General features: G+C 35.7%; 2 protein-coding genes across 2 annotated transcripts in view; both read right to left on the bottom strand.

Annotated features, from left to right (window-relative positions):
- Nucleotides 1-296, bottom strand: part of LOC139327529 (nesprin-1-like) — a 23,834-nt gene extending 23,538 nt beyond the window's left edge. The window contains exon 1 of the mRNA XM_070957373.1: nucleotides 225-296. Coding sequence (XP_070813474.1) covers nucleotides 225-296 — 72 coding nt within the window. The remainder of the gene's footprint in view (nucleotides 1-224) is intronic.
- The window catches only part of SYNE1 (spectrin repeat containing nuclear envelope protein 1), a 335,993-nt gene that overhangs the window by 96,686 nt on the left and 213,324 nt on the right, over nucleotides 1-25,983 (bottom strand). The window contains exons 102-116 of the mRNA XM_070932643.1: nucleotides 24,787-24,996; nucleotides 23,355-23,456; nucleotides 22,519-22,638; nucleotides 21,948-22,148; nucleotides 19,712-19,885; nucleotides 17,553-17,684; nucleotides 15,740-15,936; nucleotides 14,713-14,845; nucleotides 14,240-14,422; nucleotides 12,489-12,638; nucleotides 11,447-11,623; nucleotides 10,107-10,262; nucleotides 9,039-9,194; nucleotides 6,766-6,936; nucleotides 6,306-6,439 (exon numbers count right to left, since the gene is read on the bottom strand). Coding sequence (XP_070788744.1) covers nucleotides 6,306-6,439; nucleotides 6,766-6,936; nucleotides 9,039-9,194; nucleotides 10,107-10,262; nucleotides 11,447-11,623; nucleotides 12,489-12,638; nucleotides 14,240-14,422; nucleotides 14,713-14,845; nucleotides 15,740-15,936; nucleotides 17,553-17,684; nucleotides 19,712-19,885; nucleotides 21,948-22,148; nucleotides 22,519-22,638; nucleotides 23,355-23,456; nucleotides 24,787-24,996 — 2,396 coding nt within the window. The remainder of the gene's footprint in view (nucleotides 1-6,305; nucleotides 6,440-6,765; nucleotides 6,937-9,038; nucleotides 9,195-10,106; nucleotides 10,263-11,446; nucleotides 11,624-12,488; nucleotides 12,639-14,239; nucleotides 14,423-14,712; nucleotides 14,846-15,739; nucleotides 15,937-17,552; nucleotides 17,685-19,711; nucleotides 19,886-21,947; nucleotides 22,149-22,518; nucleotides 22,639-23,354; nucleotides 23,457-24,786; nucleotides 24,997-25,983) is intronic.

Genomic DNA, 25,983 nt, shown 5'->3' with positions numbered 1-25,983 from the left:
CTTTGTCCACTGCTCCAGCCCTGTCAGACTGAGATTAAAGGTCTGGTAGTCTTGAACTCCTGCCTTAAATTTTAAAAAATGGGGCGGTTTATTAATACAGTTTTTTTTTCCAATCTTAGAATGGCATGAAATCCAATATAAAAAAGGAACATTATATTTCTAAATTAAAAAAAAGGTGGTGTTTGAATGATATGAAGCTGGAACAATTATAAGTAAAGTTGTACCTTATGCCGATTAAGGTCATAATTCAAGTTGTGGCCTAAAAGCTCTGTTGCCAAATGAATGTGGACATTCATTTATAGGTTGTTTGCTTTAGAAAAAAAAAGGTGAAATGCTAAGATTTAAACCTAATGATTTTGCGTTCAACTAAGAACATAAAGAAATGCTGAACTATCAGTCTGTATAAAGGAACTCAACCCTAACTATTCTTTGGTCTTAAAGGAAAACAAACCTGACTGGAAGGGCATAAGATCAGGGGTGAAATGCTACCGGTTTGCTCCAGTTCGGGCAAACTGGTAGTAAAAAAAAAGCTACAGGTTCGGTCGAACTGGTAGTTAAAAAAAGCTACCAGTACCAGTCTGAACTGATATTTCCGACGATCAGCTGTGCCACGCGGTTTAGCTTTGCTAGAAAGCAGGAAATCCTGCATGCACGCACATGCAGTGTGTGTTTGGTGCACACTGTGCATGCGATGCAGCACGTTTGTTGTGTACTGTGGATGCACACGCAGCGTGCGCTTGGCTCGCAGCACGCATGTGCGGCCAGCGAACCAGTAGCAAACTGGTTCAGATTTCACCACTGCATAAGATACTGATGCCGAAGCTCAACTACTCTGGCCATCTAGTAGGAAGAGAGGGTTCATTGAAAAAGACCCTGACGTTTGGAAAGACTGAAGGCAAAACGAGAAGGGGACCACAGAGGATGAGATGATTAAATAGCATCATCGACGCAATGGACATGAGTTTGGGCAGATTCAGGGAGACAGGGGAAGACAGGAGCTTAGCATGCTATGGTCCAGGGGGTTGTTTTTTATATTTACTCAGAAGAGTAAAGACTCTTCAGAAGACTCAGACATGACATAGTGACTGAACAAAAAAAAAATCAGTCTGTATAGGTAAAGGTAAAGGTTCCCCTCGCACATATGTGCTAGTCGTTCCCGACTCTAGGGGCAGGGCTCATCTCTGTCTCAAAACCAAAGAACCAGCACTGTCCAAAGACGTCTCCGTGGTCATGTGGCCGGCATGACTAAATGCCAAAGGCGGACAGAATGCTGTTACCTTCCCACCAAAGGTGGTCCCTATTTTTCTACTTGCATTTTTTACTTGCTTTCGAACTGCTAGGTTGGCAGAAACTGGGACAAGTAATGGGAGCTCACCATGTTACACGGCACTAGGGATTCAAACCGCTGAATTGCTGACCTTTCGATCGACAAGCTCAGTGTCTTAGCCACTGAGCCACCGCGTTCTCAAATATTGTGTCTGAACAAAAAAATCCTTTGAGAAGAACTGTTTCTTCTCTGATTGCTTCCATCACTATGTCCTAAGCATGATATTATCACAGCACATAAATGATAGCCATGTGACTAGTTGAAAGTACAATAAGAGACTACTTTTTCTGACATGTCAAGGAACATTTCCCTACCTGTAATATTGACTGCTGTTTGTTGAGTCCCTGCTCTAAAGAAGCTAAATTCTGATTTAGTAAGAGCTGGCCGGATTGGATAGCTGCTGCTGCAGAAGAATCCACTTGCTGCTTCAGCTGTTCCCCGAGTTCGTGCAGAACAGATAGAGAATCTTGCATTGTCTTCATGCCTTTAAGTAGATCCTGTGGAAATCACAGCAAATGTAAAATTGAAGATGGCAACTGTAATGTTAAAATTCATTTTAGTAAATAGATGGGGCCTGAATATAGCAATAGCATTTAGATTTATATACTGCTTCAGAGTGCTTTACAACCCTCTCTAAGCAGTTTATAGAGTCAGCATATTGCCCCCAACAATCTGGGTCCTCCCAACCTCAGAAGGATGGAAGGCTGAGTCAACCTTGAGCCGCTTAGAATTGAACTCCTGGAGTGAGCGGTGAGTTAGCCCTGCAGTACTGCATTCTAACCACTGCGCCACCAAGGCTCTTGCCAATCTTTATGCATGTGCTTGAACACGAGCACTTGGCACAATGACAGTATGTCATCCTGGCACAACTATGTCCAGTCCTTACAAAAACCTGATAATAAGACTTGGATTCACATATCTACATAACTGTGCAGTTCCCTGAGTGACTTTAGGACAGTCTCTTTTTATTTCCACTTAATCTATCTAACAAAACTAGTGTTTTAATAATCACATGACAGGGGTGAAATATAAAATTTGTTACTACCAGTTCTGTGGGCGTGGCTTGGTGGGGGGGTAATGTGACTGGATGGGCATGGCCAACTTTTTTTTTATATACTTTTCAAAGCATTTTTTTTTAATGCTTTGAAAAGCCTCTGCCGATCAGGCAACTCAGCTGGGATCGTCAGAGAGGCTTTTTAAAAAATGCTTTGAAAAGCCTCTGACGATCCCAGCTAAGCTGCGCGATCATCAGAGGCTTTTTTTTTTACTTTTAAAAGCATTTTTTTGTCAGAAGAGGTTGTAGAAAAAATGCTTTTAAAAGTTAAAAAAAAAAGGCTCTGATGATCATGCGGCTCAGCTGGGCATGGTGGGGGGGGTGCAGGGATTTTTGCTACTGGTTCTCCAAACCACCTGCTGCCATTGCTACCAGATCGGGTGATCCGGTCCGAACTGGGAACATTTCATCCCTGTCACATGAGGAGAGATTACTTCAGCCTTCAAGATATATTGCTTTAATCTCCCTCCCTTCCTCTCTCCCTCTCTCTCTCTCTCTCTCTCTCTCTCAAACAAAATAGAAGAAACTGACTAAAAGATTAGATTTATGAACAAGGTTCCTGAAGAAGCAAAATTGTTCAGCTTATCACTGGATACTGTCAGGTAGTAGAAGAAAGCCACAGTTTCCAAGATTCTGGAGATGGAACAGCATGGTTACCATCCCCCAAATTAACTGGGTTTACTGTATTCTCTGCTCAACTCACATGCATTTGTTGGTTGACCCGAAATACTCCTTTATTTCTTATGGCCTGGAGAAAAATTTAATAATGTGATCCTAATCAAAAATATGGAAAAGCAGATAAACTTGCTTTGCAAGACGCAATGAGGTAGTAGGCTTTGTGAGACAAATAATAAAGGGAAAGCTAGATATTTTCTTTTCATTATCAGCGTCTTCCTAATTTGTAATAATCTATACTAGTTTAATATACTTATTTACTTCATGGTGTCTCAGTACAGGACTGTATTAGCCAGAATAACAGTTTACACCACAAGCTTATTAAACATACATTGCAGTCATGAATCCAAGCAGTGACTTCATCATCAACAGTGTCCTTATTGAGTTCAGCCTTCAAAAGTTTATTTGTTCGGTCCTCATATTGCCGGACAGTAGAAGAACATTGCAAGTAATAGTTTTTATACTTCTGCCAGAGATGAAGCAGACTTTTACTGGAATGTAAATGCTCTGCAATTTCTTCTAGAAGATTGTTCCATCTGGAAAATGAAAGAAATTGATAATAGTGCAAAAGTTACATAATATATGAACATTCTCCAAATAATGGATGGTGGATGAGAAAAATCTTTTGAATACATGGCATAAAGTAGCCTTATAACAGATGCCATGTACAAAGATAGTTCGCTATACTTTGTAGAAATATAGGATTTTAGTATTATTTAATTTAAAAAATAGAAGGATAAAAGTACTAAACATTTACAGTCAGGATACCATAAGTAGTCTTCAGTTAAGAGAATCTGGAAGAAAGAATTAAAGAAGTTGGAAGACAAAGTAGAAAATACTGAAATTGAATTACTCTTCCTGGTAGTCTTCTGTTTAATAACAATGAAGCTTAATTTGGTTGGTGTTTTATAGGCTCGGTAAAGGTTGGCTAGATTTTGCTATCTGTTCTTCCAAAATTAAGTATTTTTGTTATTATACTATTTCTGGAAGAGCAAAACTATACCAAGGACATATGAAATCTTTTCTATTATTACAATGTTATCTGAAACAAAAATGCAACTACTTTTGGCTGTATGGTAGGGAGAGAGGGATTCCAAATTAAAAAAAGAAACAAATATAAAAAACATTTAGGGCTAGAGATTTTAAAGAAACATTAAAAATATATTTGAACATAGCAAAGTGTTTTATATAACGAGTTAATGGACTACCGTAAATTTATACAATTCAAGATTTTACTTCTTCAAGGATGTGTATATGCATTTACATACACACACACACAGTAGTAAAATATGTAATATATATATATATATATATATATATATATTGAGGTTTTCGCGGGTGTTTGTATGTAGGTCTTTGATTATTCGGGTTTTCTCCCACATAAAATTGGAGGTGTCTTGGCAACGTTTCGATGAAGTCTCATTCGTCATCTTCAGGCTGGTGTTCTTGGCTTCATGCTTCTAGGAGCAATGTGTGTGATCGCAGCTGTTTCTTCCTTTTAACTGCCAGTGGGGGTGTGAACTGATTAGGTGGGAGCTTGGCTGTGTTCTGATTGGGTGGAGGTGTGTTCTGATTGGTTGGGGGTTTGGCTGTGCTCTGATTGGAGGGGGGTTGGCTGTGCTCTGATTGGCTGGGTGTGTGTTCTGTTTAGGTGGGGGCTTGGTTGTGCTCGGGTTAGTCTGAGTAGCAGGGGGATTTGAGCTGGTGAGCTGTGTTGCTGTTGTTTGGCTTCGTGTTCGTGGCCGTGCCATCTCTTCATGTTGGGTGTCAGTCTGCTTCATGTATGGATTGGAGGGGTTTAAAGTGGCTAATGATGCAGCTGTGGTCTGGCTTCTGGTCTGTGGTCGTGCCTGATCATCAGTGTGGGTTTGAGTCTGCTTTCTGCGTGGATGTGTGGTGGTTACATCCTGTGTGGCTCTCGTGAGTGTGGGTCTGGTGTCATTTGTCGTGTTAGGGACTCGTTTGTCAATAAGGGCGGGTTTCCAAATGGCTGGTAGGCGGGAGGTATCATCTCATTTATTCATGCTGTGTGGACGTTTTTCTATCTTGATGGCTTCTCTGATTATTCTGTTGTTAAAGTGTTCAGTTTTGGCAATAGTTCTGGTCTTTTTAAAGTCAATATCATGTCCTGTGTCTTTGAGGTGTTGGACCAGGGAAGAAGTTGGTTCCTCTTTTCTAACTGAGTTCTTGTGTTCTTCAATGCGTGCACTTATTCTTCTGTTGGTTTCTCCGATGTATGTGGTGGGGCAGGCGGTGCAAGGGATTTCATATACTCCTTGATTTTCTAACTCAATTTTGTCTTTGAGGTTTCTTAGGATGGTGGATATTTTTCGGTTTGTGCAGAATGCTGTCTTGATGTTGTGTTTGTGGAGGATCTTGCTGATTCTGTCCGAACTACACACTCTCACTAACGTACTAACATCCAATGGATTCCAAAGAAATAAGATCACCAACCTAATCCAAAAAGAAACCCCCACTAAAATCCAAGACAGAGAACAAGAAAACGGCAAAGCCCTCCTCCCGTACATAAAAGGCACCACATACAGAAGCAGCTCCTCAATGGGGATCTTACACTCTGATGAAGTCGGTAGGGGCTGACGAAAGCTTAGCACAAATTTTAAAATAAAAAATTTTAAACTTTTAAACGTTCCGGAGATCGTGATGTCTATCGCCTCTTCTATATCTATCTATCTATCTATCTATCTATCTATCTATCTATCTATCTATTCATACACATACATATATATTCACAAAAAAATGATTTCAGCTAAAAAATGGAACTTTGTTTTGAATTACATTTAAAGAGGTACAGTAAGTAATTCAAAACATACCTCCAAAACTTACTATTTCCCCTTTATTTCTTTAGAAATTTTCAACACAATAAATGTTTTAAAAATTAAAGAAAAGAGATAGAAAATAAGAAAAAGAAAAAAGGAAAACATAGAATTATGACTTCTGCCCTTCTTTTCATCTAGTAATTGCCATTTTAACTTTCCCCTTTTACTTGAACACTTTTTAATCCCCAAATCCATGAACCCTCTAGTCATCCTCTTCTTTCTTCAACCAAAAGTCCATATAAGGTTTCTAATCTTAGTCTAGCTTCTAGAATTTTTTTATCTACTTTCTCAATTAATTACTACATATTTGAAAAATATTTGCCAAAGGGGAATCTACATTACACTAGATTTCCAATCCGCCAGTAGGTACAAATTGTAGATTTTACTTAAAACAACACCAGTATTTTCATACCTTAAGTTCATTTCTTTCAAAGTATTATTCAGTGCCTCTGTAACTGGTGGATGGCATTCTTTCAATAGTGCATTGGTCACTGATCCAAATTTTTGTAAGCGATGGTCTTGCTTTTGCAATTCATCTAGCAAGTTCTAAACAAAGAAAAATAAGATTCAAGCAAACAGAAATATGCAGGGTTTTTTTAATTGTAAAAGATAGCAATTTTTTTTAAAAAAAATCTCATTTTCAAAATCACAATTGGTGGGTAATTATTATAGCAGGTGCTAAAATGATGGGAGCAAAGAAGTAATGAAATCCTGAAACATTATTGAATAAAGATTGGTATGAGTTGTCATGGACTAATTTTAAATTTATTTTATAATTACATTTAGAGTGGCAATTGTTTATTTTCTTAACCTTCTGGCAAAATTCCATGATCTTGCTTAATATAATAAATGTGTTTGTTCTTATGGCTTACCTGAAGATTATCTACTTGGACTTTCACTGCTTCCAAAGAGCCAGTAAGAAGATGAAAGCGAGACAGAGAATACCTTGCTTCCATCATGTAGCTGTTAAGTTCTTCGTAAGATGCTTTGTAAACTCTCCACTGATGAAGGACAGATTGTAGCAATGTTTTCAGCTGACCGACCTGGCCAATGAAACAAGAAATATAATAAATATTAAAATTATCAATGTATTTACTGAAACAAGTTTGAATTGAAAAAAAGAATTGTCATATTTTACTACGACATATTTTGTCTATAGTAGAATTGTTTTTTAACAAACGATGACTATTTAGCTAAGAGTGCAGTAATTATTGCAGTTATTTTCTGTCCCTTCCCTAATTCTTATTTAGAAGTATGTACAACTGCTTACTTTGCTGAAGATAATCAAATTAATATTTTTACTTTGAAAGAAAGATAATATTGAGAGAGATAGGGAGAGAGAGAGAGAGAGAGAGAGAGAGAGAGAGAGAGAGAGAGAGAGGGAGAGAGAAAGAGAGATGAGGTCTGAATAGAAGATAAGGTTTTCTTACATTTGCATAGAAAGCAGCTTTAAAGGAAAAGAAGCAAATGGGAGTAAGGTACGAATATTGAAAGCGGAGTTGAAATGGAAACAGAGAAGGAAGAGAGACAAAACCCGCAATATCTATCCATCCATCCATCCATCCATCCATCCATCCATCCATCCCACTCATTAACCAAAGCAATTCTGTGTGGCTTAAAATTTCATAAAATAATAAATATAAAAGCATTAAAACTAACAACACTTAAATGAAGGCTGAAAACCAAGAACACCAATGGTACAGGAGTATGTTACTCTTGGCTTCCTCTTGTCACTTTATCTGTGCAGGGAATACACATCTGTAATGAATAGCCTCTTTTAGCTAAAGACATATTCCACATACTGACATACTTCAGAATATTCAATTAGGGTAGATGGAGAAGATTGAGGAAGGAATAAGGCTGATATACTGACAGAATAACTAGACATACTAGGCACGACTAGACATAGGGTACTACTCAAGGTTGACTCAGCCGTCCATCCTTCCAAGGTGGGTAAAATGAGGGCCCAGATTGTTGGGGGCAATATGTTGACTCTGTAAACCGCTTAGAGAGCACTGTGAAGCGGTATATAAGTCTAAGTGCTATTGCTATTTGGAGACCAAAATTTCTGCAATGTCTTTTGTGTGAACACTGTGTGAATAGTTTGTGGATATATAAGCAGATGGGGTATCAATTTTATAATGCCCTAGACTTAGAATAGAATAAGCTGGAAGGTACCTTGGAGGTCTTCTAGTCTGGCCCCCTGCTCAAACAAGAGAACCTATACTATTTTAGATAAGTGACTGTCTAGACTCTTCTTAAAAACATCCAGTGATGGAGCGCCCACAATTTCTGGAGGCAAACTGTTCCACTGGTTAATTGTCCTCACTGTTAGGAAGTTTCTCCTTAATCAAGGAGAAAACCACACCCTCAACACTTCTAAGGCAGGCTACTATATAAAAGCAGGGAGCAAACCACACACTCACTAGCATCCCTGTCAAGAAATGAAATGTCTGCAGGCAAAAAAACCCCCCACAATCTTAGAAAGCATCAAGGACTTCACAGTTCAACCCTGAGCTACACAGATTCTCTTCTATTGCAATTCAGATATAAAAGATAAAACAGATCTAGACTCTGATATGTTTTTTCTTTCCCTTTTTGAATTGTATGGGAAATTTCGCTTCTATTTTAGATTAGCTGAAAGTTTCTCTGCCATCTGAACATCTATGTCATGTTAAGAAATGTAGTTACTATTAACTGTGATTAGTGCATCATTGGGAACTTGAAATAACAGGTTAGGGTACATAAAGTCATTGAGAAAATCTACCCAGGAGAATCTACTCATGTGGTTTTAGAGTCGAAAATGATGATGGCACATAATCAATCAATCAAACAATCAATCAATGATTAGTGGAAACAAATAGTAGAAAGATTTCAGGAATCTAATGTATAATTAATTATTTGATGCACAGCATAAGGGTTTTATTAATCAATCAATAATTCTAGCTCTTGTATTTCTAGCTTTTGAATCATCTTCGACATCTGGATTGGGTTGGGAGAAGAGGAACATGGAGGCACAGCTCTTGATTGAAAGTGATTTTTACTTTTATCATTCAGAATATATGTAGCTTCTTTCCTGATATCAGTGGTTTGAAACTCGCCTGGTTTAAGGAAGGTACTTTTTCTTGCATTCCTTCTTACTTACCTGGTGGTCCAAATTTGCCCAAGAATTATTTAGCTTCTGGAGGGTATCCATAACAGCAGCACAGACTTCTTCTTTTTTATTTTGTATTAAGGAAAAGCCAGTCTGTTCAATTTTTTCAAGTTCTATCTCTTTTGTTTTTAATTGATCTTCAAGTTCCTGAAGGAAATAAAAAATTGTCATATTGTGTTTTAACTGCATAAGGCTTTTGTAAAATCACTAATTACTAACAACTTGTGATTAGAATTTTCAAATTCAGTACAACAAAGAATGAACTGTACTATCAATAAGAAATATCTATTATATTTGTACTAGTTTATTTAAAAGTAAAGAATATCTGTGTCAGGAGATAGTAGAACAGAAAACAATGAATTGGGGAAGATCATAAAGATCTGAAAATTGAAGTTGAAAGATTGTGGCATATTTGGCCATGGTGGCTCCATTGGCACATTGGAAAATTGATAAATCTATTGCACATTGATAAAACTTCCATCTGTCAATTACAAAAGGCCACATTGCTTGGACCCACATATATACCAGGCTGATAAATTACAATATCTTAGGTTCTTGGGAAGAAATTGATGTGTATGAAGGCCAAAACCAGCTAAAGAAGTAGAAGCTATGATTTTACATTGTTGTATATATAATAATAAATTAAATTCCTATCCCATCTTGCACTGGGTGGTTTACAAATTTATAAACATATTTTAAAACAAAGAACAATACAAAACAAAAACAACACAAACAAAGGAACAGAACTGACAGAGAAAGCAAATCCTATAACAAAAGGAAGAAAAGAGGCACCAATAATCTCTCCAAAGATTAAACATCCCCAACTCTTTTACCAATTTATTTACCAATAAATAAAAGAGTTCTACCAAATAGGGAATATTCATATATCATTTATTAACATACCTTACTAATTATATTAATAATATTATTGTATTGACTAAGTGGGATTTACATCTGCCCAGATATGCATTTCAATGATATTAACTAGCATTCTGTTCTTCTTTTCAATAAAATAATAAAACAGATTTGATTGATAATTAATGGCAAAGTTGTTTTTACCTGACAGTCTTTTAGGACATTTTGAACTGAAGCTTGATCTCCAATTCTCTGTTGTTCCTTCAGTTTTGCCTCTTGAGTTTCAAACCATGTTTTTAGGCTCTGGATGTTATTTTCATATTCTGTCCATGATTCAAGGAAACCTTCCAACAACTGAATCTAAAAGAAAGAAAGAAAGAAAGAAAGAAAGAAAGAAAGAAAGAAAGAAAGGAAGGAAGGAAGGAAGGAAGGAAGGAAGGAAGGAAGGAAGGAAGGAAGGAAGGAAGGAAGGAAGGAAGGAAGGAAGAAAGAAGGAAAGATCACATATTTCTTAATTCTCACTAAGTTAAATAAAGAAACATTTCACTGGAAAAAATACATGGGTATTGATCCTATCTTTTTTACAATCAAGTTGTTTGTAAAACTGTTTTTTTTACAAAACAAGTTGTTTTATCATGAATTTGAAATAGAATCAAAATCCACTGCATACTTTCAAGTTTCAGTCCAGCAAAAGCAATCAATCAAATTCATTGGAATGACTGATATTGGAATGACTGAATTCAACCTAGCTGAAGATGAGAAGATTTTACTTCAGTGCTTTATGCAATTTAGTATGATCCTGAAATTAAATTGTTAGTTATAATTTCTTACAGCAAGCCAAAATTTCTACAAATTTTGTGAAATGTATTTCAACTAACCCATTGTTAGAATCAGTGCCATCAGCCCCCCCTTGTTGTATCTCAGCAAAAGGTTTGTTATAACAAACAGGAAGTGAATGTTCAACATATTTGCAATTTTCTAACTAAGAAAGAGATGCTAAGAACACAGTGAAAAAGTAAAAACTACAGCATGACAAATAAGGTTAGACCATAAAGCAACAAAAATACTGGTTTTAAATATGGTATTATTTACTAAATTAAACACAGTATTATTACTAGCAACTGAACCGTACTAGGGGTTTGGTGTTTTTTTGTAGCATTATACAGGCGGGATGTCATTGGTGCTCTCTGGAAAGATAGATACCGTGTTTTCCCAAAAATAAGACCCTGTCTTATATTTTTTTGAACCCTGAAATAAGCGCTTGGCCTTATTGCCATGCGCTCAAAAGCCCGATTGGGTTTATTATCAGGGGATGTCTTATTTTGGGGGAAACAGGGTATACAGTATATAAGACTGCATCAATCTGGCTTTGTTGATGGATAGCATTTGATACCATCAGAAGAAATGTGCCCATACTGCAGTTGGTTTACAAATTACTATCTGTGGAAGACACAAAATTAATTCTTCCTTCAGAAGGCAGCGTTTTAGCAGCATATAAAGTTTCAGATAAGCTATGTTCACACATATCAAGTTTATTTCATTACCTTTTCCATTATCAGACTCTGCAAAATCTGCCACCGCCTATTCATCATTCCAAGTTGTTCGGCAAAATCCGTCTTGTCACTACGCTTGCTTTCCACATCCTGACTACTAATCTGTAACACTGATTGGTTAACGAAGTCCACGGTTAACTGCTTACAGCTTACATCAATCTTAAAGCCCTTGTGAAAAATAGACAGAAGAGAAGCTCTCAGATAGTACAATACGTATCCTAGCACATGCTGTGTTTCGACTTACATCAAACTTCGCCAAAACTTCTGCTGTAATGTTTACCTTTATGCTATCCTTTTTCTTTAATTCATTGAGGAGGAAAGGAAAATTGTAAATTGTTCTCAGCATTCTACATAGTAAGCTGCTTATTTGATGATGATGGCAGGAAATGGTTCTGCTATCTCTTATAGTATTTCTTTTGAAAAGAGATAATTCAAAAAATAATCCTGTAGAGAATTATTTCCTATTAAAAATCACTGTTGAAAATCTTTGGAAAAAGAAAGTCCTTATATCCAAGACATGGTCTTGCTAGGGCTATGCCTGAGCTTGTTCCTTCCAATCCATACCCCAACAGGTTCCAGGCATGAAGATGGAATATTGATATCCAGAACATTAATAACGTTAATATCTGTTCAGCCCTGTCAGCATGTATAACTAGTTATCATCACCATATTGATGATATCTGACCCTTTGCTCCTATTTGATCTCCCCTATGCCCTCATATTGATGTTAAACAGAAGTGGAGAGAGAACACCTTGTTCTGAGAACCACACAAAGAAATTGTCTCAGGCTTGATCTCTTCCCCACTACCAAAACTAGCTGGAACAAACCCAGAGACAGGAGATGAATCACTGAAGCATTTCCACAGGGTAATTGCAGGCAAAAGTCCAGTAATTAGAAACTTACATCCTAAATCAATGGGGTATTACAACCTTCAAATGCAACTCCACAAGTTAAGTCTAAAACCAGTTCCAATGCAATTACGTAGCAGATATCAATGTAAAGCGATTTTCCAACTATTCCCTCTTTAAATACCTTATATTTCTGGAGGTATTCCTGGACAGCTTTGTGTCCCACTATATTTTTTATGTTTTCCTCATCCTTAGAAATAGCATTTTCCATCAAAGTAATCCAACTCATGATTTCTGTGATGGCATGGCGAGAAGGAAGCTTATCCATTTGGAGCTGCAAAAAAATAAATCAAATGAAATCTAAGAGCCAGTACATACTTTGTTTGTAAGTATATCATTGTGTATATATTACGATGGAGAATATATGTTCAGATATGAAACCAACTTTTAATTTGAAAACATTCAACATAACCAAACAGAAATAAAAGATATAATAAAGATATTAAATTATATATATTATAATATCTCTCCCTTTCTATGTGTATGTGTGTGTGTGTGTGTGTGAGAGAGAGAGAGAGAGAGAGAGAGAGAGAGAGAGAGACAGACAGACAGACAGACAGACAGACAGACAGAGAATATATATACAGTATACACACACACATACAAAATATAACAGCCAGTACTTTAAAGATACTTTGCCTTTCAGTACTGGTACCAACAATTGCATTTATATGTATATATAAATCACATTTATATTAATACAATTTAATTCAAAGTAAATTGCCTAGAATTAAAATTTTGAATTATATTAGTATTATTTATTTAGTTCAATCCATTTGTTAGTAAAAGGATGTGGTGTATGTTTCCAACACCTTGTGTTCATAACATCTATAAACAGAATCGCTGTAAGTTGGAAAAATACCAGTCTTATCTTCTCCAGAATTGAATTTGAAAATGTGTGAATGAACTCCACTGTACCCTGTCATACGTTTATTACAGTACTGCTGCTTAATCAATTACTTCCTTGTAATAATTGCCAACTAATTATCTACATTCCATATCATATCAAAAAATCATTGCCAAAATATCACATACAACTCCACTGTAAGCACTAATTTGAGAACATTTGTATTTTGCATTATTAGCCATTATAGTCTCAAAAGGTTTTGTCAAATCCATCTCTCTTTTTTCTTTCCTGAGTGGAAGAATCACTGGATCACTGCTAGTATGAACACTGCAAAGTACTGGAATTTGAATTGGAAAAAATGTGCTTCGCAAAGAATATTAATATATATGGACCGTTTCTTCTTTTTACAGCAGTCACATCTGAAAGATTCCCACCTCTGCTTCAAAATCTGTCCTCAGATGTCTACCTTTGTGTGCAAGCACAGCTGCTTTGTTTTACTGACAGTCCCAACATGGAAATATTGTGTGTGCACAGACATGTACCATGCACATATACAACTGACATAGCCTTTGAAGTAGTTGCATGAGCCTTTTGAAGGCTCATGCAACTACTCATGCAGCTACTTCAAGCAGAGAGTCTTTGCTCATGCTAGCACACTTTGCAAAGGATGAATGAATGAATGAATGAATGAATGAATAAATAAATAGTACACCTCTAGGAAAAGAATGGACTAAAAACTTTTAATTCAAAAAAGGCTGACAAATGCACAGGGTTTTATTCCTATATCGTTCAGTATGCAGACATTTGAATATATATGACTATTTTTTTATTTATGTTAAAATAATTTATCCAGTTGGGTCATGTCTTTGAAGCTTTTGCAGCAATCTATTTCCTGAAAACAAGGTTGAGTTTCTGGAAAGAAGAAATTTATGAGCAATGCCCGAATAGAAGATTGCCAGAAAAAGTACTAATACGTATTTGTCTGTGCATAGAATGAAATCATATGTAGTGAGCTGAATTTGCCCTACCTGATGCAGTTTTTCCTGCACTACTGGAATCTGTACGAGCAGTTCTGTCCACTGATTATCAATTTGTGACAGCCCAGCCCTCAACGATGCAGTATCCACCTTCTTCAGCCGGAGAAGATGATTTCCAGTGCTCAGAACAGTAGATTTTTGGGATGACTTTGCATCAACTTCTTTGGAAAATTCCTGAAATAATTGTAATTTGGCATAACTAGCAGGTTTCAGCAGTTTTATCAATAAACTTGGAGTATGAATAGAATGGAAATGCTTTATTTTGAACTGATAATTAAGAGTGCACAGCACTGCAATATATATATATATATGCATGATTATTTAGCCCCGAAATATACAATAGTTCTGGATATTGCCATTATGTGTTGCTTTACAAATTTTATTCTGCAACTGAAACAATTATGTTACTAAACAATTAGATCGTGAAATGTCAATGGCTCTATTTTTTTTTTATTCATACCTACCAAAAATGCATTCAGATGATCTCGAATCATTTCTAGTTCTTGAGGAACTGTGATAGATTGCTGGGTCCAATATTTCAGACGGTCCATTGCTGACTGGAGCCAATGAATCAGCTCAGCCGAGTCACTCTGATATCTATAAAGATGATGAAGGATAAATTTATTTCACATTAAGGCACAGACATTCACTTTCATTAAGTCATTCTCTGATCATTTAAAAGGTTCCTGATAAAATATTTTATCTTGAATATTCACATTCATTTAAATTCCATTGATTATTTTTATGTAAAATTGTACACTGTCATAAGCAACAATTTAATACATATATATATATATACCAACCAATTTCAATTCTTCCCTTGGTAGGAGCAGACAGATTTTGTGATTTGCAAAGACTCCCTTATTTGAAAAAGGAAATGGCAGTCAAGAGCCATGACAGTACATACACTGAGCATTACACAATGAACCATAAAATTCAACTCTTTTCCTTCCTGGAAGGTATTTTATAGTTTCTTTCTAGTGTGTCTTAGATTCTACACTTTCTTAGTGTTTTTCATTTAGATATATGATATTTCTAAAGTAAATAATGCTTCTGCAAACCAGATTATCTGCTTTGGCAATGGAGGGAAAATATAATTAATTTAGGCTGCATTGGACTCTTTGAATGATACTTAATTTGTTCTTTATAATTCATTCATTCATTCATCACTCATTCATTCATTTTACAGTTTTTATAGCCTACCCAACTCATTATGGATGAGTTATATCCAACACAGTTAAATTATAAAGCAACCACAACAATAAACCAAAAGTATATAAATCCCTGGAAATACTGTAATAATTCAACTCTTCCCCAGGTTGGATGCCAATAATAGTTAGCTAGGGTTGAAAGTTGAACTCTACCATTGTTTTCTTGAAATTCTCTCAAATTTCAAAACGTAATAAAAGATATTATACAGGTAACTGTATTTATGAAATACAAAATGATAAAGAATCCAAACCTATTGTTTTTTCATGTCATTTGCATTACCTTGTCCAGAGTTTAAGTATAGTTTCCAGTCTGTGCATTTCCTTAGTAACTTTGTTGGTAGTATTTAACCAATGCTCCCCTATCTGGTTCAGCTGAGTTTCCAATTCTGAACATGTCACAGAGAACAGTAGTTTTTTCCCATCATCCAGCACTTGGTAAAGTTTGGGTTGGTGTTGAGTAAGACTAGATTTCAGGTGCTTTGATAACAAAAGACAATATGAGACAATATGAAACTTCAATGATTTCTTTCTTTACTATAATCCATAAGTAAAAAGGAACCTACAACTTTACCATTAAAATGTTCCCTGTTGATGTGAAAACATACATTTCGGTAACAATTTAATGTATTAAGTATATATTAAACCTTGTTCACGGTTAATGGATTCTTTGCTTTTAGTTTACCCAGATACTCTAACTTTCCATACATGCATACTCAAATACACACATGCTCATATACATGCATGCCATACATGCACATTCAAATATTCTACATATCATACACTTACATCCTTGCAACCGTATGGCTTGATCTTTAGCCTAAACTAAGTTAGAAATAATTGCCACAGGAAATAATACAGATACAGGCTCGGATGATATTTGCAAAGAAAAGACTAATACTTAACAATGACTGTGATGTAGGAAAATTATAGAGAACTTTATGTCCAATATATAATATCCAGTCATGATTTTCTTTTTTAAATAAATGACAGATGTAAAGAGAGTCATCCAAACCTATAACACAAGGTTATTGTGGATTTTTCCTTTCCCTTTCCCCTCCTTAGAACAATCAGTAGCAAAATGTAATTGCAAATGGGGCTTGAATACTTATGAAAAAAGTTTCCACTGGGGTGCACAAGAACTATTCCTGTCTAGAGCTTAGTAGTTCATACATTTATATGCAAGGTCTTGCTAGGAAAAGAAGATATAAGCCTTTTCTCTTCATGTACAGGTTCCTAGAAAAAATTATCTTAGTTCTGTGCTGCAATATATGCAACTTACTTAGTTTATGTCTAACTAATTTATCTAATATATATTTTTTTTAATTTGATTTATAAGCCGCCCTTCTCCGAAGACTCAGGGCGGCTTACAATGTGCTCAGTAATAGCCTTCATCCTTTTTGTATACTTATACAAAGTCATCTTATTGCCCCCACAAGTGGGTCCTCAATTTACCTACCTTAGAAAGGATGGAAGGCTGAGTCAACCTTGAGCCTTGGCGAGATTCGAACCCTGCAGTAATTGCAGGCAGCTGGTCTTAATAACCAGCTTAATAACAGGGTGCCTTAAACCCCTGTACTACCAAGGCTCTAAGTAATTAATGCAAAAAAAAAAACAAAAAAACCCCATAACAACCCCAAAGTCACCGAAAATTATATATAATCACAGTTGTCTTCTCTATTCTTGTCTCCAAGTAGTTATATTCCAGGTTATAACAGATCTCTGGGGGGAAAAGTAAATAAACCCATGTACTACTTGAAGAGAATCAATCCCTCTCATGTATGCATAATTAAGTAGAAAAAATATGCACACATTTGCATTGGGTTACACATATACATCTTATCATTTTATCAAATAAATGACTACTTTGATTTTTAGTGTAAATGCACAAAATCCAAAAGATATCTGATATAATGTCCTGCTTGTATTCTCCTTCAAGCATTTGTTCAGTGTTGTTAACCCAGCTAGAAACACATCTGGTCTGATCCATATGTCTCTTCTGTTCTTAACTGCAGCCAGGGGCTGCAATGTCACCCCTAAAACGTTTGTGTGTATGAAATGTGCAGGAATGCAGATGGACAAATTACTGCCATTACCTGATAAAGTGAAATCCGATCAGTAAGCCTTTCCTCAGATTCCTCTACCAAGCCAACACTAGGAATGTTGCTTTCAACAGCCTCCAACTGCTGTGTGAGTTCCTGATATCCTTCTTCTAAATGCATCCAAGTCTGTAAACCAAATAATTGCCAAATAATTTCTCAGTGTTTTTCAAATATATCTCTAACAGAAAACTGTTCCACATTGAATTGATTTTAACAGGAACTACAGTATTCCAAATGTTCCAAATTTTCTGAGAACTGCTATTAGCTATTTGGGTTCCCTTTTTTCCCCTCAAACTTATTTTGGTACTTTCTTGGTCCTAACATTTTTTAAAAATGAGAGCAGAATCATGCTGCAAGAGCCGTGGTGGCGCAGTGGTTAGAATACAGTATTGCAGGCTAATTCTGCCAACTGCCAGTTCTCACCGGCTCAGAGTTGACTCAGCCTTCCATCCTTCCGAGGTTGATAAAATGAAGACCCAAATTGTTGGGGGCAATAAGCTGGTTCTGTAAACAGCTAAGAAAAGGCTGTAATAGTGCTATTGCTACTGTTTGCATCCTAAAAACATTTATGTTAAAATTCCAAAAACATTTCAAAAGACCCTTTTTATTTTATTTTGCTAGTTGGTTATTCTCTATATATGCAATACACTCTGTTGACTTGAGCAGTCTCAAGTGAAGTACACCAAAAAGCAGCTCATTTTGCCTTTAAAAAGGAAAGCAGTCTGCAGTCATTCAGTTCAGAAAGTTATCACTGCTTCAGTTTCAAGTTTTATTTAAGTTGCATGATTTGCAGAGAAATTCTGCAATGGAATTTGCAGAGAAATTCCAAATAGCTCTCAAATAAACAAAACAGGTTACAGGAGCCTATACTTTATTGTCTATTGAGACATTAAACAAGGATAAATATTTAAACTGAAGTAATCAGAAAAGAAAAAAGATTAAGTGCCTACTCTTCCTTTACCAACCTTTAATGGTACTTTCCTGATATTTTAAGTTCATTTATCCAGCAATAACAACAACAAAAAATAAACCAGGAGGGATAAAAATATGTAGATTAAGGAAAAATATGTGTGAAGATTAGGGAATATTCATTGCAAAAACAATTTTAGAAAATTGGATACAAGAATGTGTATAAATGTAGTCCTCAATTTACAACCATTCATTTAGTGACCATTCAAAGTTACAATGGCACTGAAAAAAAATGATTTATGACCACTTTTTTCACATTTAGGACCGTTGCCGCATGCCTGTGGTCACAGAAACAAAATTTGGATGCTTGACAACTGGCATGTATTTATGACAAGAAAGATTGTAAAATTCGGCGAAATTCACTTAACAACTGTTTTGCTCAACATGCCTTGCTTAGCAACAGAAATTGTTGGCTCAGTTGTAGTCATAAATCAAGGATTACCTGTATTACAGAAGTATATGCAAAAATTGCTACCAATTTTTGAGATTTATTTTTTTTTTAATTTGATTTATATGCCGCCCTTCTCCGGAGACTCAGGGAGGTTTACAATGCATTAAGCAATAGCCTTCATACTTTTGTATATTTATACAAAGCCAGCTTATTGCCCCCACAAACTGGGTCCTCAATTTACCTTAGAAAAGATGGAAGGCTGAGTCAATCTTGAGCCTGATGAGATTCGAATTTACACTAATTGCAGACAGCTGGTGTTAATCACAATGCTATCAGTCTGCTGAGCCACCAGGCCCAAATTAATTTATTTGGCCAAATTTATTTATTTATTTATTTTATTAGATTTCTATACCGCCCTACTCCCGAAGGACTCAGGGCGGTGAACAGCCACAGAATAAAACACATAAATACAAAAATTTAAAATAGAATAAAAATGAATTAAATAATTTAAAATACCCCATAATTTAAACATTAAATTATGTTTAATATAAATATAATATAATATATAATATATGGGATGAAAATGAAATTATACAATTTCCATACTGCCCAGGTGGCAAAATGATTTTGGGATTGGTCAAATGATTCTGAACTTTTGATTTGATGTTTTCAGGAGACAAATTGTGCCTCTCCTCAAACATTTGCATAACTTTTCTTAAGAAACTTTTTATGCCACAGGCAAACTTAATGAAAAGTTAAAATTTAAAGCAAAAGAAAAAAAAGAAAACTTTACCTCTAGAATATATTCCAGCTCCACTCCTTTCTTATGAGCTTGTTTTAACACTGCAGAGCCTTGTGCCATAAGATCTACATGGATTTGAGTTTCCTTCACAAGAGCAAAGCTGCTTATTTTTCTAAAAAGAGTTTCTGTTAGGATCATGTGTGCCTCTAGTCCTTGGAAATATTCCTGAGAAAATTATAATTATTTGTTATTCACTATAATATTTCATTAATATTCTGCTGTTGTACAAACAATCTAAAATTTTAATTTACTGATTTCCCCATAGTTTGTGTCTCATTTATATTCTGAGCAATGGAACAGATTTTGCTGCAGAATCTATTCAGAGTATGCATCTTGCTTAGCTAAAAAAACTTTCTATCTTTCAGAGAAGATTGAGTTTACATTCCTTCCTCACATGCATATTAGGAATCAGAATGTTTGTTTTTTTTTCAACTGCAGGTCAGAAGCAAGCATCTTTGACATTTTTAAATAATGTGGTTTTGCATTTAAACTAATTTTGCATCCCAAAACAAAATAGCAGTGTTTATGCAAATACACCCAAGATTATAACACAATTTTGAAACATAATTATATGAAATATCCCTATAAACTCTGGTTAGTATATTGTCAAAACATGTCTACTCCTTAAGGAGGGGGAAATCTATTCCATTATGGAATTGGGGCGGGGAAATCTTTTCCATTATGACTCAAGCCTTAATCATCTTGCATTTAGATTACTCCAATTCACTTTATATGGAGCTACTTTTTAAAACAACTCAAAAGGCACAACTGGAACAAAATGTAGGGGTTTCATTACAAACAGATGATTAAATTTAAGAGAATTACAGCTGTCCTTCAGTTATAGTAATGATTGCTAAGAGATTTGTAAGGTTCCCACCAGGAGTGCTATTCAACAGGTTCTGACAGGTTCTAGAGAACTAGTAGCGGAAATTTTGAGTAGTTCAGAGAATCAGCAAATATCACCTCTGGCTGGCCCCAGAGTGGGATGGGAATGGAGATTTTGCAGTATCCTTCCCCCAGGAGTGAAGATGGAATGGGGATTTTGCAGTATCCTTCCCCTGGAGTGGGGTGGGAATGGAGATTTTACAATATCCTTCCCCTGGAATGGGTAGGGAATGGGGATTTTGCAGTATCCTTCCCCTGGAGTGGGGAGGGAATGGGGATTTTGCAGTATTCTTCCCCTGGAGTGGGATGGGAATGGAGATTTTGCAATATCATTCCCCCAGGAGTGGGGAAGAATGGGTATTTTGCAGTATCCTTCCCCTGGAGTAGAGTGGGAATGGAGATTTTGCAGTATCCTTCCCCTGGAGTGGGGTGGGAATGCAGATTTTGCAGTATCCTTCCCCTGCCACGTCCACCAAGCCATGCCCACAGAACCAGTAGTAAAAAAAGTTGAATTCCATCACTGATTCCCACCCTGCTCACATTCATAAAGCCATTGAAATTTGACTGTTTTCCCAAGTATTGGGACAGAATGGAGGTTGAGTCCCTACAGGATGCTTTATTTGTCATAGAGAATTTGCCTTCTGGATCTCTCATATTATTTTTTAAAAAAGTACAAGTTGCCCAGAGGTATTTGGATCTTGGTAGACTCTAAATTGTACTAAACAAACAAATAGGTTTCTAGGTCAAATCCAAGGTGACTGGTTTTAATTTATACAATTCTACATGACTTAACCTGTCCTGTCTTGAGAATGGCTGCTGAGAATCTCTACCTCACTTAACATTAAAGAAGTGACAACCCAAAAATAACCCAGGGAATATTTTGTCACCTTGAAGTACATGGAACCACTGCCTTGTTTACTTTTTGCAGTCAAAAGCATTTTATTCTGATAGGTTTTTTTGACACAAATGAGGGACAGGAACTGCTTTTCATGGTTTGGCATTTTATTAAGCAATAATCGACAAAATGCCAAACTGTGAAGGCAGCCCTTAGTAGTCCGCTTTTCATAGTTTGGCATTTTGACAGTTATTTTCATCACCTCTGTATTTTGTGTAGTCCATTTATTATTGTACAAGAGTCATTTATTATATGAGTCTTTTGAGGTAAATATTTGCATAAATAAATAAAATTTCTTTTAGCCATCATTAGCTTTAAAATTATTCCAAATGGCATTTAAGCACATTGAAATAACAACTCTCTTTCCAGATTGGGAAACAAGAGAATTACAAAGGGCTCTGTTAAATGGCAGCAAGAGTAAATTATAAATGTAAGGATTGTTTTTACCTTGTGCTTGTTAAGAAGCTGTTGGATTTCCTTTTTGGAGACAACAATCAGTTTGTGATCACCTGCCATCTTTTCTTTCCCAGTTTCAATCAGGTCTGCCAGATCCTGCAAAGCTTGGTCATACTGACCCTTCAGTGCCAGATTTTGATTCAATCCACTGCGCCGTGATCCTATGATCATGATTAACTCATCATACATATCCTGATAGATGAAAAGAAAAAGAAAAGAAATTACATTATAATCACAGACGAAAAAGAAATTAGAATACAAGTTCAATTACTTAGGGCCAGTAATGGCAATCAGGATAAGGGAGCTATATGAGCTACATTAACTCCTTATGATCATTACATTTCCATCAAAATTTTATTTTTTGATGTCAGTTGACAAATGAAGCAAACACAATGATTTTTGCAATCTTCTGAAGTTATTTTACATCTGTTTCGTGTAAAATGAATTTCTTATCTATAAATAGATAATAAATAATAAATAATAAATAGATAGTTCATCAGCAAAAAAGGAAACAACTACTATGCTGATAATTATAAAAAGTTGTTTCTAATAGTTTTATTACCTGAAGTTTGGATAATTCTTGCATGAAAGATTGATCGATTTGCAGTTTATCTCCACGTTTCTTTAATTCAGTGATACCTGCATCTAATTCTTTCAGTCCTTGTTCTACTTGCTCAATAGCCTATGTAAAGAAGAACAATTCACTGTAATGTCAAAAAACCTAAATTTCAAGGAGCCTTGATGTAACAAATGGAAATTCAGTAGAGATGATACTTACATGAGATAAACCTAGGAATAAGCAACATTTCAGATGGTAGTCTGATTAAATGTTAAAATCAAACCAAGTCTCTTGGTGAGAAATACTTATAAGAATATGATATGATATATGATATGACACTACACTACACTACACTACAATTCTGACTGCATGCCATTTGACAAAGACAAAAGAAAGGCTCAAAAGTTTTTAATCATCTGTGGGTTATTAGGCACAAAGAATATTTTAGGTTCTTCAGGAGCGTGTTCATTATTCTTGTTGACTTTTAAATGTTTCTCTAATTTGCCAAGTAAAATTGAAGTTCTAAAAATTCACCAAGTTAATTTTATATATACTTTCTGCTGTAGAGCTGCTCAGTCAGGTTAAGTAATCTGACAAAATGTAAGAAAAGAAAACTAAATTATTGTTGAAATTTATAACACTGCCAAGCAGAATTCTTTTTCAAAGGCATGTCTATCTACTCCCATACAAAAAGTATTTCAGGCATTATTTATTCATTAGAATAAATACTGATGGGCACTGCCTGTAATCTGATACTACCTTCTAAGTAACTTTTTGGTGTTCATCATACCATATCTTTCTCCTTCCTTAAGAATATAAAAATGTTCAATCAATAGTACCTGTATTTGTTCTGTTTCAGGGCGTTCAACTGCTTCTGCTAGTTTCTGCAGTGCAATATATTTATTATCAGCTAATAAAGTAAACATCAACTTCAGGTCATTCTGTTGGTAATTGAAAAAAAAAAGTTAATATATGGAAATAACAGAACGTTATTGTCATTATTGTCCAAGTTTTCTATTGTGCAACGTTTTTCCTTGTGGCTTGTGATAATAGGCAGTTTGCAGGTAATAAAACTTTGAGATTGACTCAGATCTTCAGAAGAGGCTATTATAAGCCAGAAGAACTCCCAATTCCCGTACAATTACTGAGTGACTAGCATCATTCAACTTGTACTATACATTGGCTGTGCTGATAGCTCTTGCCATCCTTAGTTATCTGTATATGATGAACTGAACTGAACTAGTTTCCTCAGAATTGGTGTCTTTCATTGTCTGGTAAAGGCATCAGTCATCCTTCCTTAGAGATGGCATTAAGTGGGAGGCTATTCTTTCATTTAGTTAATTACTTCATGAACTAATATCTTAATTTGTATACAAAAAAGCCACGTTTGGATGTGTGTAGCCCTTTCAGTCAGTTTTTGACTCCTGATGGCTACCTGGACAAATCCCTACAATTTTCTTGGCAAGGTTTGCAGAAGTGGTTTTCATTTACCAAACAGCTGCTTAATATTGGTTTAACTTTTAAAACAATGTAGTTATTTATTTGCTTTGGTATTTAGTATGTCTTTGCAAATGAAATCCACACTGTGTCAATGCAAGGGCTATCAGGTTACTTTGGAGTTTTATCTGGGGTTGATAAGATAATCCTGCAATTTTTGGCATCTCTATTTATTTGATCATTTCTACTTCAATATGCTTTGGTAAAATTAGTGACCTTTGTACCTATGGAGATTCTCAGGCATCCAGGTCATGATTGTCCCAAAAGTGCTCTTTTCAAAAGGCAACTGGACTTTGAAAAACAAAATCCAGTTGCTTTTTGAAAAGAGCACCTTTGGGAGTAACTTTTATACTGAGCCCAATCCTAAATATCACATTATTTAGAGACTGAACATATTGCAGACATAGCAATTAACATGCTACAAGCAGCAACTGGGTCTTTTTACCATTATATTTTTATATAAGGTTCTGATAGCAAGAAAGAATCTATAGAAATATATTTTGTGTGGCTTTGTGCACTTTTGAATCAGTTTTGACTCCTGACAAAGGTTTTTTGGCAAGATTTTTTGGAAGTGCTTTGTTAGAGAGTTATTGATCCCAAATCATCTGACTGTTTTTATACCTTAAGTAGGACTAGAACTAATAACCTCTTCATTTCTAACCTGGTGCCTTAACCACTATACAAAACCAGCTTAGAAAAATATAATTACATTACCCACTTTTTAAACCTTTAACAGTACAGTAGAAATTCTTAAGAGAATAGGACAAAATTTACCTGAAAATTCAGTATCTGCTGAAGTCTCTCTTTCATATGCTGGCATCTTTGATTTACTAGTGTATCTAGTAATGTTAATCTCTGTAACAAACTGTCCAAAGTGTCTCCTATAACATCTCGGTTATCAGCACTCTCAGGAAACACATGAGAAAATAAATCCTTGCTCTTATCCATTTTTTCTGTCATTTCCTTGATATCTTTAGCAAGAGACTAAAGTGTATTCAAATAAAAACAACATGCTTTTAGAATTAAAACTTTGCAAAACAAAACAGATACAAAACCATAGATGATTGTGAAAAACAATATTATATAGGTAGTGCTCAGGTTACGACCATTCATTCAGAGATTGTTCAAGCTACCATGGCATTGAATGAGTGATACTTAGGATGGATCCTCAAGATATATTTGTCGCAGCAGCTCTATACATAAGTGATTGTGTTTTGGGCACTTGACAATTGGCTTACAATGACAATCTCGCAGTCAATTGATTGCCAGTTGTGACCTTTCTGCTACAAGCAAAGCAAGCTCAGAAGGTTGTGAGTTACTTGTATAAGTCACCCCCAATGCTGTTTCTTTGAGGATCTCCAGTATGGAAAATTAGATCCCAGGGATCTCGTACTCCACAGCACCCACTCCATCTATGCCTGCAGCACCTTCTGCCGTAGCATCTACTGGCTATGGCATCACCACTTGTAGTCCATGGTGCCTGTTCACGGCACACACACCCCATGGTACCTACGTAACCCCTGCACTCCTTGACTGGGATTTCCACCTCTTCCATTTTAACAACCAGTGAAGTCCTGGAGGAGGGACAGTTTACTTTTAACATCAACTGCATCTGTTGTCGCAAAGTAATGTGGTCATGTGACTTGCATTTTACAATTGCACTGTTTAGTGATGGGATTTCCAGTCCCAATGACCATCATAACTCAAGGTTTATTGGTATGTGTTCCTTGACTAATGTTAGCAATAGGAATAGCAACAAGAATTATATCTCAAATCTAAATATATTTACAGTATCCAAATCCAATGGTTCTAAAAGCTTATGGCAAATAGAGGTGAGAAGGATTATCACAAACTCTCACTTCTATCTTGAGGATACAGATCACAGTTTCAAGGAATTCATATAGGCTGTTCATTTATTTCCCAAGCAGTGGTTTTACCAGTGTCCTGTTATTATTTAGTTTATTTTGGATA

This window comes from Pituophis catenifer, unplaced genomic scaffold, assembly GCF_029215685.1.
Source record: "Pituophis catenifer annectens isolate HBS135680 unplaced genomic scaffold, rPitCat1.0.hap2 SCAF_1, whole genome shotgun sequence".
Classification (NCBI taxonomy): Eukaryota; Metazoa; Chordata; class Lepidosauria; order Squamata; family Colubridae; genus Pituophis; species Pituophis catenifer.
The sequence above is the reverse complement of the archived record's forward strand: the minus strand, read 5'-3'. Positions and strand labels throughout refer to the sequence as shown.